General features: G+C 40.5%; 1 protein-coding gene across 1 annotated transcript in view; it reads right to left on the reverse strand.

The window, feature by feature from the left end:
- The window catches only part of ltbp1 (latent transforming growth factor beta binding protein 1), a 118,446-nt gene that overhangs the window by 59,605 nt on the left and 38,729 nt on the right, over positions 1–20,112 (reverse strand). The window contains exons 5-6 of the mRNA XM_061086924.1: positions 13,548–13,715; positions 1,400–1,597 (exon numbers count right to left, since the gene is read on the reverse strand). Of these exons, the coding sequence (XP_060942907.1) occupies positions 1,400–1,597; positions 13,548–13,715 (366 nt within the window). The remainder of the gene's footprint in view (positions 1–1,399; positions 1,598–13,547; positions 13,716–20,112) is intronic.

Here is a 20,112-nt window from a genome sequence, read left to right on the forward strand (position 1 = left end):
CCAACCCTAGCTTTAATATCTGTATCTCCATTCTTCTTTGGTGATTTGTCTGTTAATGGCCCAAGTTTGTGCTTGTGTTCCTGAATGTGCTTTTAATCCTTATGTTTTTGCTCCCTGAAAGTGTTAAAGTGCCTGCCTACATGGACTTTAAGTGTACCATTGCCAATAGGGGTTAGGCTTGGGTCCATTTTCTACAAACCTCACATGAATAAAATTGAGTTAAACTGATTACTATAACAGTCACATATGAACTTATAAATCAACTAATTGTTCCATAACTACAAAATAGTTTATTGTACAAGCATTACGCTGTGCTTTAAGGGAAGGAAAGGCGAAGATTCTACTTCTAAAATATTAAACTGAACCAGCTGCCATGTACAATAGTAACACCTTTAGCCTGAAGGCATTATCGTCTGATGATGGACTTGATTTGTCAAACTAGAAACGGAAAACAGAAGGCTTCTGACCTTAAATCGTCTCCTTTGCTTGCAGATTTTACAAATATTCACATGCAAAATCCGTTCAAACAGATTACACCTGACGTCAGTGTCTCAGTTTTTGTATTTAATTGGTTTACGGAATGCATTGTTGCCAATCTCTGTTCCTCTGCCTCATCTTTTTCCTTTTAGTGTAACTTCAGTAAATCCTCATAATTTTTGTCTACTCTGAGGAGCAGTGTGTTTTGATGTGATTGGATACTGAGTTGATCGATAGATTGATAGATAAAAAAAACGTTTAATAATGGTTGAATAAAAATCTGCATTCATTTTAAATATTTTCCTTTTCACATGATCACATGATCCATGTGACTCCTCTCACACTGTATCTTGAAGAATAGATAGAGGAGGAGACAACAGATTTTCAGAAAGTCAGAAAGTATCAACACATTTTCCCACAAATATCAATAAGTCATTGCTGTATCTACTAGAAGTAAAAATCTCAATAGCTTGCTTAACTAAAACACACTAAGCTAAAAATGCACCAGAACCAACAGACACATTATATAATGAATTGATTTAAAAATGGTTCAATGATATAAGATTAAACAATTCTTTATCTATTAACTCACAGTCTTTAGTAATTGGGTACTCAATAGTTCTATTTTAGGAAACAGGGGTTGTGTTACTTACAGTAACATGTGTACACCTGCTTTAGCCCATTTACCACTAATTATATTCCACTTAACATGATTGCTGACCACCCTCCAGAGCTGCAGCAGTTTACATTTGTCACAGTGTTCCATGTAGCCTTTGAAAAGTGTGACGAGCTAAAACATGCTTCCTTTAGAGGAAGTAGAGCGATAAGGGACAGGAAAGAATGAATTTTTTCAGCCACATCCTCCATACAGCTCACAGCTTTCACTCTGCCCCTGGTATCACAGTCTTTGCCTTACACTCACCGTTACTCTGGCTGTTGCTGTAGGTCAGTGGCAGCGTGTGTGTGGAGTGGACTTGAGTTTGGCTGTAGCCGCCTGCCTGCTGCTGTCGCCCATTCTGAACCGGCATCTGGCAGAACTTTCCAGTAAAGTTGGGAGGACACTGACACTTGTCCCTAGAGCTGCACTTTCCACCATTTATACATGGAAGGTGACAAACCACTGAAAATAGAACAAGAAAACCATTATATGGATGTATAAATGACCCCGCACACACACACCAAGAAAAATTACTTTTTCCAACTGTACTTGTGATTGTGTTCGGATTCACATGTGTGTGACTTTTTAACACAGCTGTCAATAGTGAACATGAGGATCAGACTGGGTAGCGTTTGTCAAAAGTTTTTTATGATGCACATGATGCACATAAAAACCTCAGGAAATCCAAGACGTCACATGCATGTCAACCACCTCTGTACATTCAGATTTAAGATTTGCTGTCAGGAAACAATCGCTAAAAATGAAGAGTGAGATAGATATTTTTAAAAGAGTTATTGTCTGTAAGTAACTGCACAGTTTCACCAGACATCTATGACATGGTGCATGGTCAGTATTTGTATAGAGCTTTTCTAGTCTTGATGACCACTCAAAGCAGTTTACAGTACAGTTTTTGTCACTCATCCATTCACACAAACATTCATACAGTGCATCTACTGTATATGCAGCACTTTCACTATGAGAATGGCACAGCCATTGGGGGCAATTTGGGGCTCAGTATCTTATCTAAGAACACTTCACCATGCAGAATGGGGAACACAGGGGTCGAACCAGTGACTAGTACTGTACTGTACGGATTGGTAGCCTCCTAGCCAAGCCTCACCAACAGAGGCTGACCAAGGCAACTGCTTCTGACTTTTCTAATTCTTCTCCAGCTTTCTCAAGGTTTTATGTCAGGTGACAGACAACCTGTTTGGTTTCGCCCTCAAGATCTCTACTTCAACTCTGTTGGAGCCTCTACCCCCACCTTCTAACAACACTTACCATCCTTATTTCTGCAAAACCAGTTTATCAAAACATGAATATTTCACATTTTTCCCTTTTCATAAATTGTTTCATTCTATATTTGACAATAACAGTGTCTGTGACAGTGGGAGAGAGGCTTGCTTACTTTGTGTTTTACAAAATGCTCAGGATTGAAGATTTGTGAGAAGCTAAAAAAAATATATTTGTAAAAGTAAATAAATAATCCACCATTTTATTCTGGCTTAATATAGTGTTTTATAATTGTATAATTATATTTAATAATTATAGTGTACTTTTATTACTTATATTTGTACTTTATCATCCACTTTGGTTTAATGAAACTAATTTGACATTTATTTTAACTTTCTTTTATTGTTGTCTTTTCTGTTGTTTTGCTTTGCATTAGTCTCTCAATGTGAATGTTTTAAACAAATGCTTAATTTATTTATATAATCGTAGGTCTTGTCAGTGACTTTAATTTGCATTTGAAGTGTTTACATTGTGCTATCTAAATTCAGTTTATTGATCGCAGTAAATTAGTTTTTAATAATGTTGTGTATTGGAATGCAGTGCTACAGATTTTCTATGCTTCTTATGAAGTTTATCTTTCTCGCCTATTTCGCAATAAAAATGCCATGAATTCAGAGGCTCAGTAGCAATATTTAATGAAGTTAGAAAAAGAAAACCCTGAACACTAAGTCACTGTTGACAACTGATATTGTGGCAGCTGGCCACCGTCTCCAAGTAGATTATACTAGAAGACAGCCCATCCTGGTCCTGAAGAGGGCTCATTGCTCCTCCTCTTAAACACCATGTTGTCTTTTGTTTAGATTTCTGTATTGTTAATTTAGCATTTCACTTTATTAGTCTGCTACTAGTTGTTGAAATATGTTTTGTTGAAAGCTACTTTCCCTTAAATACATTTTCTTTGATTTAGTTAAACCCTTGTGTCTCTTTTCCCATATTTTCTATGGTCTCAAAGCCAGGCTATAACAATATCTTATGGGGGTTGATCAAATATGGCAAATGTTTTCTTTGGCATAGTTGTTGGCAAATGGCCAACGTCTAAGTGCAGTAATCCCAGTCTGTACGTTCCAGGATTTTAATAGAGGACATAGGGTCTGAACCACCCAACATGAAGGCCAGAACGGTTTGCCTCTGCAGTACTACTTGTCGAGTGTTAACCCTTATGTAAATTCTGCAGCTACCACACATCATGGATACACCACAGCAACAGGTGTCAGATTCATAAACAAGAAACAAACTGCAGCACTCTTTCAACCAGAGGGTATAAATCAAGCAGAAAAAGAAGAGTGGCACTTATGTTAGAACCTAGAGGGAAAAGGGAATACAGTGAATTCACTGTTTAGTAGCCAAAAGGCATTAACTCTCAGCGCAAAGAAAGAAGTGATGGAAATGTGTGCCACATTGAGTTCTATGTGATAATGGTCAATAGTTGCATTTTGACAAACACTAGGAATACTGGAATCTGCACACATATCAAAACTTCCTCATTTGTGCAAAAGTTTTTCTACCGTTTACAAATAAATTCTGACATTACGAACAATTAACTCACATGACTGACCAGCTACTCCTGATTCTACAGTACAGAAGAAGCAGAGGAAGTTATTGTTATTTTTCTCCAAAGACCATGACATATGGCATATAATAGCTTACATAAAAGAAAAAGTCCTGAAGCTGTCTCTCCAGTTTGCAGTTTGATGTCTAATTATTTTATGCTTGCATCCAGGACATGGTCAAACCTTACACCCCAGCCCATCCACCCGGCTCTGCAGCTGCCAGTCGGCTTGCTGTTCCCTCACTGCGAGCTAACCATTCAACAAAATCACGACTGTTTGGTGTCTTGGTTCCCAAATGGTGGACGGAGCTCACCATTGACATCAGGAAAGCAGAAAGTCTATACATCTTCCGCCGCAGACTAAATACACACCTCTTCCGACTACATCTTGGCTACGAAGATGATATCTAATACAAATTTAAAAAAATAGAAAGATACTAAAATTAAGTTTAGATTCACTTATATACACTCCTGATCAAAATCTTAAGACCAGTTAAAAAATTGCATGAATTTGCATTTTGCACTGTTGGATCTTAGGAAGGTTCTAAGTAGAGCTTCAAAATGCAAAAAGAAGAAATGGGAACAAGAGACCAAAAGTTGTGAGCAGGCAATTTATTGAAAACAACAATTTAACTGAAGTAGGCTGTTTATCAGCTGATCAAAAGTTTAAGACCACAGCTCAAAAAAAAACAAAAACCCCTCCTAAAACAGAAATTAAAGTGTCAAAAACTGACTCAGTAATGAGTAGCTCCACCATTATTGTTGATCACTTCAAAAATTCGTTTTGGCATGCTTGATGCAAGTGTTTCCAAAAGGCTAGTGCGAATGTTGCGCCAAGTGGTGAAGATGGCTTCACGAAGGGCATCCACTGTCTGGAACTGAAGTCCATTTTTGTAAACGTCCCTTGCCATCCATCCCCAAATGTTCTCAACTGGATTAAGATCAGGGGAACACGCAGGATGGTCCAAAAGAGTGATGTTATTCTCCTGGAAAAAAGTCTTGGTCAGACGGGCATTGTGAATTGGAGCGTTGTCCTGCTGAAAAACCCAGTCGTTACCACACAGACGAGGGCCCTCAGTCATGAGGGATGTCCGCTGCAACATCTCCACATAGCCAGCTGCTGTTTGACGCCCCTGCACAACCTTGAGCTCCATTGTTCCATTGAAGGAAAAAGCACCCCAGATCATGATTGCGCCCCCTCCACTGTGCCGCGTAGAAAACATCTCAGGTGGCATCTCCTTGTCATGCCAGTAACGTTGGAAGCCATCAGGACCATCAAGGTTACATTTTTTCTCGTCATAGAATAAAACTTTCTTCCACCTTTGAATGTCCCATGTTTGGTGCTCCCTTGCAAAGTCTAAACGGGCAATTTTGTGGCATTGAAGGAGACGTGGCCTTTGAAGACATTTCTTGTTTTTGAAGCCCTTCCTTCGCAGATGCCGTCTGATGGTTATTGGGCTGCAGTCAGCACCAGTAATGGCCTTAATTTGGGACGAGGATCGTCCTGTGTCTTGACGGACAGCCATTCGGATCCTCCGGCTCAGCGCCGGTGAGATTTTTTTGGGTCTACCACTTGATTTTTTTGTTCCATAACCCTGAGGATCTTTTAAGAAATGCAAAATGACTGTCTTACTGCGTCCAGCCTCAGCAGTGATGGCACGTTGTGAGAGGCCTTGTTTATGCAGTTCAAAAATTGAAACATGTTGGATGAGTTCACCTTTAGTGCAAAATATAGTATATTGCAAGTATTGACCCCTGTCTCCTCCTAACTGTTTGTGAGCCATCTCTCTATTGATATGGTAAATTAGATGGTGCCACTCAGCTGAGCAATTATAGAGCTTCCCTCAGTTTGAATGTCTTTTTTTTCTCTCAGTAATCAAGATCATATTTAGTTATTTGATTAGATGATTTGAGCAGCTGTAACTTGTAACTTCTCACTACAGCTCAAAGTTACATGAGAAACTCGTGGAGGTTAAAAATGGACTTGTTGCATTGTGATTGGAGTACAAGATGACACATTTACAGCTTGCAGGAGTTATTGCATATAAGATCAGAGGCATGGTGGGAATAATGCTAAACTGCTTTCCTCTACATTAAATGCTATACACCTGTCTCTTTCCTTCTCTTTCACATTCAACCCACCTCCCACACCTCCACCCTGACTCTATTTGTTTTCATCCAACTGTAAATGATTTGAAAGCATCTGGACTGCAAGTGACACAATTGGGCTGGCAGCTACAGGCGTCTTTAATAAAGAAAACAGGAGCCGAAGGCCAGAAAGCTCTCAGCACTTGGCCAGCTGCTCCACTCACCTGGGAGGAAAAAAAACAGAAGAGCTGGAAAAACACTACTTAAATCCACTCTCCAGGGGCTGCGGCCGGCCAAGCGGAATACACACACAACAGCCTGAAGAAGATGTCCAATTTTAAAAAGAATCTTCGTAAGCCACACCATCATGTCATTCCATGAATTTTTTCTGCTATCACCAAACTATTATTGACTAGCCGTGTAGTTTTCATCTCACCTTTGCCAAGACCTAGATTTTCTACAGTGTCTGCCTGACCAAAAAATTGTCTACAAAAACAGTATGGTCATGGGAAACAATAAGGAAATAGAAGAGGATCAGATATTCTGGGGAAATTATATCCATTACTTGAAGATTCAGAATTATAATGTTTAAATGTGTTTTAAATTTTAAATAGTTGTAGGGAAAACAGCAGCTAGTTGTAGTAGATAGAAAACAAGTGGGCTAATAGTTACACATTTCGAGAGAAGAGGTGGTTTTCATCAGAGTGGTGGTAGTAGCACCATTGAATGATATTGCATTGAAGCCTTAATGCATTAATAATTTGCTCAAGGCTTAGTGGCATGAAATAAACTAAAGAATGAAAAGAAAAGGCTCCTATTATTTAGTAGAGCATATTAGACCCTGATAATTTCAACTCTTTTGATCAGTTTTCAAATGTTGAAGTGACTGGAGACTTCTGTTTACAGTTGTTGTTGCTGGTCGTGATTATGCAATATGCAATTATTAATTCATAAACTAAAAAGAGATTCAACAATGTCTTCTGTCTCTGAGGGGAAATCCATCCAATACTTTTTGAGGATCATTTAAGACATTTAAGACATGAAGGCTGTTTTCAAATCTGTTGTTCATTTGCCACGTACCAAACAACAGATGAGCTTGTAAATGCTTCTCTCCTGTGGAATCATCGCCAAGTCGCCGTTCGGGAGGCAAACACCCATTCTACGTTTAAGAGTAAGCTTAAGCTTTATTAAAAGCTCTAACTATAAGCTTTTGATAAAGCTTATAGAATCATGTGACATACCTGAAACTCCTCAATCACTATACATACCCTCCTTATTGGGCGGTCTATTTAAGCAAAGAAAGCAGAGACATTTCCCATCAGTTCCTTTGCTTGCCCCTCTGCTGCGGTATTACTGCCAGTTGCTTCAGCCTCTCCACCACCCCAGCATCCACCTGTAGGCTCTGACGGGGGGGGGGGTTACGTTTTTTTACGTATCTGGGGCAGTGATTAAGTCGGAGCCTAGACGTTGATCACTAACCTGTTCTAACGATTTGACCGTGAGTTGTCCGACTGAAACACTATTACTGACAATTACGGCATTGATGCAGAGACAGAACATAATAGATTCATGTTTTCTGCTACGTTCATGTTTTTAGCAATGTCGTGCCGCTGAATAATTATAACCCTGCTACTTCAGGACCAGGACAGACTCCCGCCCATTTAAGGTTCAGTCGTCTTTTGCCATTTCAGAGTCTCCTGTCTGAGTGTCCTTCCTCCACTCTCCCGCCGACCTGCGCTCACTTTACCGATAAACACCAACACTAATTATTAAAACCTGTTAGTTATTGAGGTAAGTGCGCACATAGTTCATGTGTTACGCACAAGAGACGTAACATGATACGCACAGCCAGGACATCAGTGGTAAAGTTACCAGAACGATCCAGATTCATGATCCGACACCATTGATTAATAACTAAATACGTTACGACAATACGAAAAAGTCTGCAGACAGGATAGAAGTACCTCCCACATATTTTCACATAACGCAGTTTTTTTTTTTACTTCATTGTTACAGAAGAACCAATGCCCGTTTATCCAGGAACATGAATATGAATTCAACAGATTTTTATAAAGATTAGCTCTAAGTGTGAGTGATTAGAAAAGAGCAGAGGAGAAGAATCTCTTGTTGACCAGCTGAATAATGGACCTCAATACCGACAAGGGGCCAGGCGGGTTCACCCTGATAAAGGATAAAGATGCAGGTACCCCCTAATAATCTGTATTACACATTGGATCAACATACTATAACTTTCTGTAATCCTTAAGAAGTTTTGTAACTGCAATAGAAGAAAGAATGGAGATATCATACTCAGAGGAGACACAGCACAGCTTTTAGTTTTCTTTGTGCCAATAAGGAAAACTCGGCCTGAGTTTGATCATCTGGGACAGGTCACTTTCTAATCTGGGACACTTTTATTAGGCTAAAAAAAAAATGAATCACCTTGCTTTAAATGGTAAATGGTAAATGGCTTTGTATTTATATAGCGCTTTTCTAGTCTGATGAAGACCACTCAAAGCACTTTACAGTACAGTTTCACATTCACCCATTCACACACACATTCATACAGTGCATCTACTTGCAGCACTTGGTTATTCTATGGGGGGCTATTGAGGGTTCAGCATCTTGCCCAAGGACACTTCGGCATGCAGATGGTTCAGACTGAGGATCGAACCGCCGACTTTCAGGTTGGAGGACGACCACTCTACCCCTCAGCCACAGCTGCATGTCAAGGTCAATAGAACCAATTTTTAAAAAGAATTATTAAAAAATAAATAAGAAAATAAATAAGAACCCTGGCTTAAGTAAAGAAACTATGAAATTAACTATTCTATTATAAAGATGTATCAAATTGAACAGTTTATTCATTCAGTAATTCACCATTACTGTGGCTGAGGGGTAGAGTGGTCGTACTCCAACCTGAAGGTCGGCGGTTCGATCCCCAGTCTGAACCATCTGCATGCCGAAGTGTCCTTGGGCAAGATGCTGAACCCTGAACGGCCCCTCATAGAATAACAAAGTGCTGCAAGTAGATGCACTGTATGAATGTGTGTGTGAATGGGTGAATGTGAAACTGTACTGTAAAGCGCCTTGAGTGGTCTTCATCAGGCTAGAAAAGCGCTATATAAATACGAAGCCATTTACCATTCCCTCTCCCCCTCTCTCATCAGGTAAGTGTGCTTTAGTCTGCCTTGTCTCTTAAACTTAATCTTAGCGGCAAAAAAACTTACATCTGCCCAAGTCTGCACCCTGTCACAGGGACGAGGAAGACAGAGTAAGAAAGGAAGGAAAGAAAGACTGAGGGCCTAGGAGGAACGAAGCGAGTCTGGACAGGCTCTCGAGTCTGAAGCTCTATTTATCTATCTCCCATCAGATCCAGGTGCAATGTGAAGAAACTGTTTTGCAGGTTCTGAAATGTTAGAGCAGAGATGTCCTGCTAAGATCTGTTTGTCTGTGGATGTCAGTTTTGTTCACTCTTCCATCCTGGGATCAGATTCAGGCTCAAACACATGCAGATGGATTTGAGTAGTATCCATTTCCAATCAATTAATAACTTAGGTTCACAGTTTGTTTTCACAAGAGCAGTAAAAGGTTGAAGCATTGATAACAGGTGTTGGGTGTGCTACCCTTCAGCAGGTTTCTGGATGTTCAGCCAATCAGAAAGGCTCTTAAAGAGAACTGAGCTATATCACCTGTTTCAGTCAGAGGCTCAAGTGAGCCGCTGCATAAAAGGTACTCCTACAAAGCTGCTTTGGTGGAGTCCTAGAATACAAATGTAGAACTATGAATTAGCCTACACAAACACCACACGAACACTAGTGGCATGAGCTCAAATGAATCATAATACATCACAATACAGGTCATAATACACTAGGGGTGCAATGATTAGTCGACGTCGTCGACAAAAATCGATGACAAAAATAGTCGCCGACGAATTTACTCGTCGAAGAATCGTTTGTGACGTCATAGTGCGTGTTTCTCGTGCCGCGCAGCGGAACTAAAGGTCGTTTTACCGGAGGTGGAGTGAGCCATCTCGCTCCCTTCCTATCTCTGAAAGTCGCGCATGTGCAATAGCGACGAAACATGGACCAATGGCAGCGTTGCCGCCTCGCGCATAGCCTCGCGCACCAGGAAGTAAAAAGTTCTGGAGATCTTCTCTCTTAACATGGCCCGAGAAAAACAACCTGCAATATCTGTGCAGCGGACCTGTTCTCCATGGCAGCAGGACACGCGCATGTGAGGAGGAGGCACATTTGACTTCGTAGCGGAGACGATGCGACTCGCCTCTGTCAGATGTTATATATACACGTATATACCTGTGCGCAGGATTTTAGAATCAATTACAAAAATACGGTTTAAACTTTTTTTTAACGAGTTTAAAAGCGAAATGTTATATTATTGCCTGACAAACGTCTTTTTTTAATCACAATTATTTAGTCCGAAGAAGACTGTAGTTTTGTTTGTTGATGTTTTTAATAATGTTATTTTCCCTGTCCTTTTTGTTAACACGAAAAATGGATACTTGATTTTTAATTTATTTTTAGTACCAGTACTAGGCCTGTTCTTGGTTCACAGTAAAAAGGGAAACTTAAATTTAAATTATTTTTTTTATTAGCACTTTGCCTGTCCTTAGTTTTAAATGGACAAAAACTTGATTAGTCTTTGCCTTTGTGTCAACAGTACCCTTATATGCAGCAAAGTTTATTAAAAGACTTTTTTTTAATGAAGTATCAATCTTTATTGTCTTTATTTTCTGTCATCACATGCCTCGAACAACCTCAAACTAAATTTAAAAGCTGCTTGCTAAATAATAGCAATTGAGAATTTGTGTCATTCATAATCCGATAAGTCGATTAATCGTTTCAATAATCGGTGACTAATCGACTATCAGAATAGTCGTTAGTTGCAGCCCTATAATACACCCTTGGTATAGCAGAGGACAAAATAGCACTCAATTATGTTTTATGACTGATGGTAAACCATAGAAAATGATAATGCACTCTGTCTGAATAGAAGTCAATAAAAAAAAAAGTTTAATCAAAAAGCAAGCTTTGCACATTTTGGACTGTTGTATGACCACCTTCTCAGAGGTCAGAGCAGGATGAAGACGTTTGATCATTGGTCATTGAGTCAGATTCACAGGTCAAAGTTAGCACATATTGACTTATACACTTATAAGCACTACACTAATTTAATTATCTGCCATTAGTGAATCCTGACATCATTGCAAATCATTCCTTCAAACATAAGAAATCATTCCTCCAGTCCATGTTAACAACGGTATTGTTTTTTTCTCTCTCTGAGCCGATGTTACTCCAGTTATACTAATTTGTGAAGCTGAGTCACACAGGAATTCATCTTGTTCTGCTCCTCCCAGGTTCTTGCATATGTCAGGGCCAGAGACGCCAATCATAGGACTGAGGCCGGTTCAGACTTGTTGGGTTTGTGCGTCACATTAAAGAAACACCCATGAGCTCCATTACACAGGATCTGCTTCATGTTTGCCTCAGATAGCTACAGTATTGTATAAATTCAGTTAGAGAACATTTACTACCAGTTTAATCATGCTACACATGTCACCCTAGCATTATAGACAATGGATCTGGCATTCCAAAAGAACTATAAACTATAAATGAATCAGGTAGAAATACAGATATATTGGTTATCCAAAGTGGGAACACTCTCTCTTACACTCTTACTCCACGGAAGGACTGTCATACAGGGTTATTTAATGTATATCAATTATTTGAGCCTTTATATGAAATGCACAGATGTGAAGACACTACTCAAAAACAGTGCTTCAAAGTGGCTGAATACATCACCTGTAATTATTAGGGTTCTTACATCTTCCTACAGTTAAATTCCAGGGCTGGCCCAATTCCCTCAAAGTCTGGGACCCAACACAGCGCAGTTAACATTTTTATACATTTTATAAAATATTCATAATGTCATCAGTATTACATAAGCTTGCAGACAATAAAGAGAGAGATGCTTAAACGTGTGAACTTTATTAACATTGGTGCCGACTATGTGCTCTCAATGCTGCCTTCAAACCACAGCAAAATAATTTACAGTATGTTGTCAGTCTGACTATCATGACACAAGTGAGACAAATGGGTCTTATATTATATTTGCTGCAAAGTCACCCAAAGCACAATACAGGGTTTTGCTAGTTTCAGAATGACACAGAATCCTTGACCATGAGCTAAGACAGTAATGACTTAGTTGAACAGCCAGATCATGACACAAGACAGCAGAATGAAGCCAATTTACCAATCAAAAACAGCACGTTCAAATAACTTCAATTTAAATGTTTGTATCAATTCAAGTGCCCTCAGTGACCCTTGTCTATTAATATTAATTTCCAAAAACCTTTAAGGCCTTGACCTTTATTCTAAAATTCATAAACTTTGCACTGACAAACCAACCTTTACACCCGGTAACAGTGATTGGACAGTTGTGCTGAGGTATAGAGAGGGTCTGACTGTGTCTCCTAAGCATCATTATTCTCTACGTTTGTGACTCATCTAGACAACAAGTGCCCTGATGGCTCATCTGGTAGAGCATGGTACTGCAGCAGCCTGAGTTCAACTCCAGCCCGGGCCTTGCCGAATCGTTTTATGCGCTTACTAAGCACCCCAGGCTGAAGGTCAACTTTTGTAAGTGCAGTTTGCAGGACTTTTAATTAGATCACAACTGGTATGTGTACAACCCTTTACACCATATACCATGGGTCATGGCAATCTTGGTTTAGGTCCGCAGCCAGACGCTGTCCTATCAAAACCCAGACAAATTGTTCAGTTTTGACTGACACTGCATTCCTATCCAAGAAAAATCATCGAACAATTGCATATGTTGTAAATCATATAATGTGAAGCCACTCAGCCATTCAAATCTATGAATTCTGATGACCATTTGTTCCAACCGGAGTCGGTGACACTCCAGGGAAAGATGAGAGATTGGACAGAGTTATGTGAGTCAGCGTGTAAGAAAAGTTCAACTTAAACTTTATTAAAAACAAATACTATTTTGGGTTCACCAATAAAACCCACACATGTGTATGAGAATGGCCCTGACACATTTCCAGCCCAGATTTAAAATAATTATAAAATAAAATATCTGGACCTCTCTAATTTGAACTGAATACCCCTGGCATATAGGACATGTGTGTTTGTGTAATCCTGTTGTAGGGACCTTAATCTGTTCACAAAGTCAGAGAATGAAAACGTGTCTAACATATGTCAACAAAAAGCCAGTCCCTATGACGTGAATTATAACACTTTAGGGTCAAGACATGCTTAAGACATGGGTATGGTTAGGATCAGGTTTGGGTCAGGATAGGTCTCCAGGAAATGATAGTAATGCCCTTCGAAGTCACATGTCTATGTGGTAGGAAAGTCAGTGCTGATTTTACCTTTAAGCAAAATATATATATTATATAGTATAAAAGGTATAAAAGGTAGGTAAAAAGAGATTTCTTACCTACTCTGAAGTTGGGTGCTGTCAGGGTGTCTGTGGCATGGCCATTCTCACTGATGATGGTAGTGGTGTTTCCCAGCTCACAGTTGTTGTGACACCTGCCTCCAATGCAGGTTAACTTGCAGATGGTGGGTGTGAAGACCACCTTGATCCTTCCCGTATGGTTGCCCACTGTTGCCGAAAATATCGCGCACACCATGACAAGGAGGGGTAGGAAGAGCAGAGGAGATCTGATTATTCTTTGATCCATCAAAAAATGTTAGATCACTTTCAGGTTAGAGCTTCTCACAGATCAGCAGGAGAGGCTCCAGTCAAAGCAACAACAAATAATCAACAAAGAACAACTGTTCAATTTTGAAAAGCCTATGACAAAATCTGCTCCTGGCACTCGTATACTATCTGTTTCTCCTCCTCCTCCACTGATCATAAGTCCAGAGGCGCCTGTGAAACGTGAACAGCAGAAAAAAAAGAAAAGAGAACATCTGGGAGAGACAGAAAGTCAGCAAACAAAACTCTGCGGTGCCTTCCAGTTCTTCAACACCCTGTAAGACTCTGAGAGGTGGATATTGGCATATTCACCGTACCAAGCTTTCTTCCAAAACAGACAGCAAAGCATGCCACCTTTAGCCCATGCCTCTGCGTTCCTTTCTTTTCAATTTTCTTCTCATTCTTTCTTCCTCCTTCCTTTTTACTCTTGAGGTTTGTGAACATTAGCACATCAAATAAAAAAAAGAACTGAAATTATGTTTCTTTGAGTCAAGACGGAGATCAAGACATAATCACAGTAGCCCTTAGAAGCACTGTAAGACAAAAGCTTATCTACTCGTCTCCCCGTGTGCTGTGTCTTCCTCCCCGCCCACATTAAAAAACCCAGCACTGCAAGCAGATTCAAAAGGAGAGAATAGTGAAGAGTACTGAGTTATTTCTCAAAGTAAAGTGAAAGGATTATGAAAATTGTAAAAGTTTGAAGCTGCTCACTGCAGTTTATTACATTGCACGTCCTATGCATTAATAGAAATACCTAAATGATATACCTAATGTATGTGATGTATGTATTTAGTTAATTAATCAATCAATCCAATTTTACATGTAAAGCCCATATTCAAAAATCACAATTTGTATAATAAGGCCTGACAACAAAACAATTAAACATAATCTTAGTAATGGATGTATAAATATGCCATTGAGAGTTTCATTTTTGAAATTGGTTTCTGTTTTCTATACTTTTATCTTAGAACTGGTGATTTTTTTTTATTTGATTGCACTTCTATCGGTGGTCAAATCCCAGACTCGACCTTTAAGAACCAAGTTTAAGACATGGTGTGTAGGTCTCTGACCATTTTTGACTGTTTATTTGCCTGTTTATTTGCCTTTTTGGCAGTGACTTACTGGTCTCAGTGCATCCCCGGCAATAAAACATGAGAGACAAGTTTAATCAAATCCAAATATTTTTTGAAATATTTCTGTCAGGGTCCTGACAAAACAAACTTGTGTTGAGAACAACTTATGGATGTTTGACCTAAAAGATGAGTTTCACACACTGCACAGACATTCGGAGCTTCTGTGACATCAGACTAATAAGACTATGTATAGTGTGTACTGTGAGGAAACACCTCATCTTTCAATAACAGCCCAGTAGGCTTGCAGCTATCTTCCAAAATATCTACTATTTCAGCTGAAATTAGTGTTTTCTGATGGACCATATACTGTATATGTGGTTAAGGTTTGGTTACTAACAATCTTTCTCATAAATGAAAGAAACCACACATTGTCTGTTGTTTGAACATTCATAATTGACACAGCCACAAAGGTTCACTTGTAAGGTAAACTGTGCTTTCTTGACCAGCTGGGGGGTGTTTAGTGTCCAGGTGAAGTCATCACTAATGTAGAAGCACAAGAATTTGAAGCTGCTCACCCTCTCCACCTCAAGCCCACTGATGAACAATGGCTGATGAGTTCTCCTTTCCTTTTTCATGTTGATGATCATTTCCTTGGTCTTGTCCGTGTGAAATTTGAGATTGTTCTCTTCACAACATGGCACCAGACTTGCCAACCCACGTCTATATGCTGTTTCCACACTGCTGGAGGTCTCCTAGTTGGCGTAGAATTTAGTTGAGCTGTAACCCTGTGGTGTTTCCTTATACTCTGTGATGTAATGCAGACCAAGCCACATCCGCCCGGCATCGACAGTAGAGTCAAAACTGTCCAGTTTCTCCTTGTACTTCTTTCTAGCATCTTTCATGTTTTTTCTCAGTCTGTACTTGCTGTTGTGTCATCTCGTTCCCTGAACGAAATGCAAGAGACCAAACATGCAGCATCTGACATACCTGACTGTTCAATCAGGGCTTCTGGAAACTTCCTGACTTGTATGGTGGGCACAATATTATCAATGCAGTTGCTATGTACCCAGTCACACATTCAGCATACTCCTGTAAATTGATGGGAGAATCCTCCAGTCTGGCTGCAGATTTAAGCAAATCCCAGGCTGTCTGTGAGAAACAGTCCTGCATGATGCTCTCAGTTTCTGAAGACCAGAGTTTCACTTGTTTAATCACTGGGTTTGTTTGTTTAAGTTTTTGTCTGTAGGCTGGGTATAGGAATAGGGAGATGTGGTCTGAGAGTCAAAAATGGGGGCAGGGGGCAGCTTTGTATGCACCACGGATGTTGCTGTAAAGCATATTCCGATCTCGTGTAGGAATGTTTACATGCTGGAAGTATTTCGGGAGCACAGTCCTTAGGTTGTAGGGATGAAGGTCTCCCGTGGCAATGAACGCAGCATCAGGGTGAGCCGTTTCTTTCTCGCTGATGAAGTCATGGAGTTTGATGAGTGCTGCTGATGAATAAGCTTGCCCGGGAATATAAACAGCGGCCAAAAACACAGAAGCAAATTCCATTGGTAGATAATAGGGTCGGCATTTCAACAACAGCAGCTCAACGTCTAGTGAACTATGTTTTTGGAGGTCTCCACACCACGAGTTGTTGACAAACACACCCACGCCACCCCCTTTAGCCTTACCGAAGGCAGCGGTGCAGTCTCCACGGTGAATGCAGTGAGTCTGTAGCTGTACGGCGAATTCTGGCACTTTGGCTGACAGCCGAGTCTCTGTGAAAATTAAAGCACAGCAGTACCTAACATCCCATTGTGTTATGATCCTTGCTCTCAGCTCATCAAGTTTGTTCTCCAGTGACTGGACATTAGCTAGCAGGAGGCTGGGAAGCCGTGGTCGGCCCCCTCTTGCCTTGCTTGCGTCTCCGCCTCCGCGGCGGTCACCTTGGGTCACCTACTTCACCTGAGCGTGGTGCAGGGGGCCTTCAAGGTGGTGGCGGTGGTCTTGTGTTGGACGAACAATGAGGTGAAGTTCCAGAGGTATACAACCAGTAAATGCAGAGTCATACTGCTACCGTGGCAATATCTAATAGAGCGTGCTTGTTCTAAGTCCAATAAAAAACACATGATGTTTAGGAGGGAAGCAAGCAAACACATCTGCTACGGTGGGCGCCATGATCATTGAAAAAAAGTAAACACAGGTAGTTTTATGTGGGGATAATTTCAATTGACTTTAAGTATTTTAAGAAGTTGGAACTGGCTCTGTAAGGATTAGGTTATGTCCCTCAATGTTCAGCTAATTCATATAACATTCATAAAAATCTTTGTAATGTCAAAACTAAATTAACATGGTTCTGAGCACCAGGTGCATGGCTACAGTAACACGATTATTTATCTGAATCCTAAAATAGCTCTGCTACTTCCCTTAACTTCACTTCTAGGCCTCTATGCATATGTTGTTGGCAGAGGTCTTTGATTGTGTCGAACATATGGAAAGGGAGTCAAAAGAGCATCCCAGACACAATGCAGCAATCAATCAACTTGAAAGAAGATGTTGGGACATGGTTTTTATGCAAAAAGGCAGGCCTCTCTTTCAGGCCTGTATTAGAAGTCAAAACCTGAAAGCACATGTCCTTTGTCTCGAGAAAGCCGCATGTGCTGGAGCAAACTCAATCTTCCAGAGTGCAACGTGTTCTCTTTGTCCTGAGAAGGTCAAATAACTCAAACTCCCAGGAGGCTACAGGTTCCTTTTGTTTCAGCAAAGTCACACCTAGGTGCCAAGAGCCACCAAAGATCAACTCCAATTGGTCACTCTGGTCATATGACCTGGGGGTCACTGGGCCTATTTAAGAGCAGGCCTCCCCAAACTCTTTCTCTTTCTCCAATCCCTCGGAGGGCCGAAGGCTGCTCCAGCAGCTCTCTTCTCCACCAACCACCACTGAGGACAACAGGCCGCCGGCCTTTCCTCCTGCATCGGCGAGTGGAGGAACTGGATTCCTCCAGCTCAAATCTTCTCTATCCAACAACCGGAGGGCAAAGGTCGAGCTTCCAGCTCATCTTCTCAAAACAACCTCAACGCATCTAAAGCTTCTTCTAAACTCCTTGCAGCGACTCGGTGTCCTGTAGGTAAGAACTAAAGATTCAATAAGCAACTGAACTGCACAGCTCAACAGAACCGCGGAAGCAGAGACCACACGAACCAGAGACTTCAAAAGCCAGAACTGCTAACCGAACTGCACAGCAACTTTCTCCCTGTCCTTGGACTGGTAACATAATCTGGGCTTAATAATTTTACTAGGCTAAGCAAGACTGTGTATTTGATTATGTGTGGTGTTTATAAGTTTGATATATGTGGTGTTATTGTGGTTACAAGTAAAATGAAAGTTAAATGTTAGATACGCTCCTCACAGGATTTCTCTGACCCTTTCAGATATCTGTTTAACCTCCACACAGAGACGCATATCTCCTCACCTCATTAGCTCAGACCCCACTGCATGTCGTAAACCACTTCTGCAGAAGAAGGGGGGTTGCTATCTTAGAGACCATCTTAAAGATCACAGGAAGGTGTGACTCCCGTTGTTTAGCTACCAGAGATCCCCTCTCACACTTTCTAAGTGAACTAGATCTAAATGAGACTGATCTTAATCAATAAATTGGCTATATTTTCCCTTCTATGAAGGGTGGTGCCCCGCGATAACTTAGTCAAACTAAAGTTATGATTTAATATTAATATTTTAAATATTAATGTTTTATTTTTTTATTTTTGATAACCAAATTTATTGAACGCCTAAAAGCACACCAGCTTATGGTAACATTCCTAACCATTATTGCACAACAAAGACATTTTTCAGGCTGAGACTGCAGAGAGGCTGGAGAGAGTGTAGTGGGTAGGGATAGAAACATATAACTACTGAAGTCAGGGGGGCAATTTTTTTCTGTCTGTTTTTTTCCATTAGGCCACAGTGTTGAATTGAGCCAATCTAGGGAATGAAAGAGGCATCAGAGGAGAACTGTGGCAGCAGATTGACTTAGATGGGGAAAAGGGGTCATTTTCTATGTTTCTCCACATCTTGACCCTTTATCAGTCAGAGAAAATGAACTCCTGTTACCTTGATTATCAAGTAACCTGAAATAGTAATTGATGGCAAAACACCTGCTTTTCAGCAAAGTACTACTGGTACCAGTAAGGAAAATGTAAGACAAGGTTGGTACTAGTCTAAAAAAACAATTTTAAACCCTTCTCTTCTCTTCCGCAGTAAGCCGACATTCAGCGACTTGCATAACCCACCTCCACCGAAATCTCCTCTTGTCTGCAGCAGAATCATCATCACCTCATCTGGATTCTCAACCTCAACTGATTGTGAACGAATTGATGATCCTGTATCGTGTTGGGATCTGATGGTGGATCACAATGATGGATCCCGATGTTGTCAGTGGATCATTATGATGGATTGTGGATTATGGTGGCATCTGATCGTGGGCTCAGCTGATCCAACAAGACTCCCTGATATAAATGATGCCTAGTCAGATACTCTACTGACAATAGCTCCTCAATTCATTAACTTTCCATTATGTTACAAACTGTTTATTCTAATCAATGTTACACGTGGGATCTATTGCACTTCTGTCCATCCTGGGAGAGGGATTCCTCACATGTGGTTCTCTCTGAGGTTTCTATGGTTTGATTTTCCCTTTTAATAGGGATTTTTAATAGTTTTTCCTTACTTTTGTTGAGGGTTAAAGGGATAGTTCACCCGAAATGAAAAATCACTCATTATCTACTACTATGCCGATGGCGGGGTGGATGAAGTGTTTGAGTCCACAAAACACTTTAGGAGTATCAGGGGTAAACAGCGCTGCAGCCAAATCCAATACAATTGAAGTCAATGGTGAGCTATTCTTCAGACATAATAAAACAACAGAAAAATATATTGAATATGGGCCATATAAACAAATTTGATTGACTGATTGAACCACCACCAGTGTCTAGACCCCGGGAGAGGAATTCCTGTACTATGTTCTGCTTCACCCCCTCTTAACCCTGATGGCATCAATGTGGGAGAGCCCGAGGGATAGCTGGGGAATAACTTTACCAGATGTGGCGCCAAAGCAAGTTGCAGACAGGCTGTTTGTCACATGGGACAGGGCTGACAAAAAGGGTCTTGGCTTCTTGTTTCAGAAGCACAAACAGGTCTGGTACTTTCACAGAGTGTAGCACTGAATGCCTGATCATCCATGGTA

The sequence above is a fragment of the Limanda limanda genome, chromosome 15 (assembly GCF_963576545.1).
Source record: "Limanda limanda chromosome 15, fLimLim1.1, whole genome shotgun sequence".
Lineage (NCBI taxonomy): Eukaryota > Metazoa > Chordata > Actinopteri > Pleuronectiformes > Pleuronectidae > Limanda > Limanda limanda.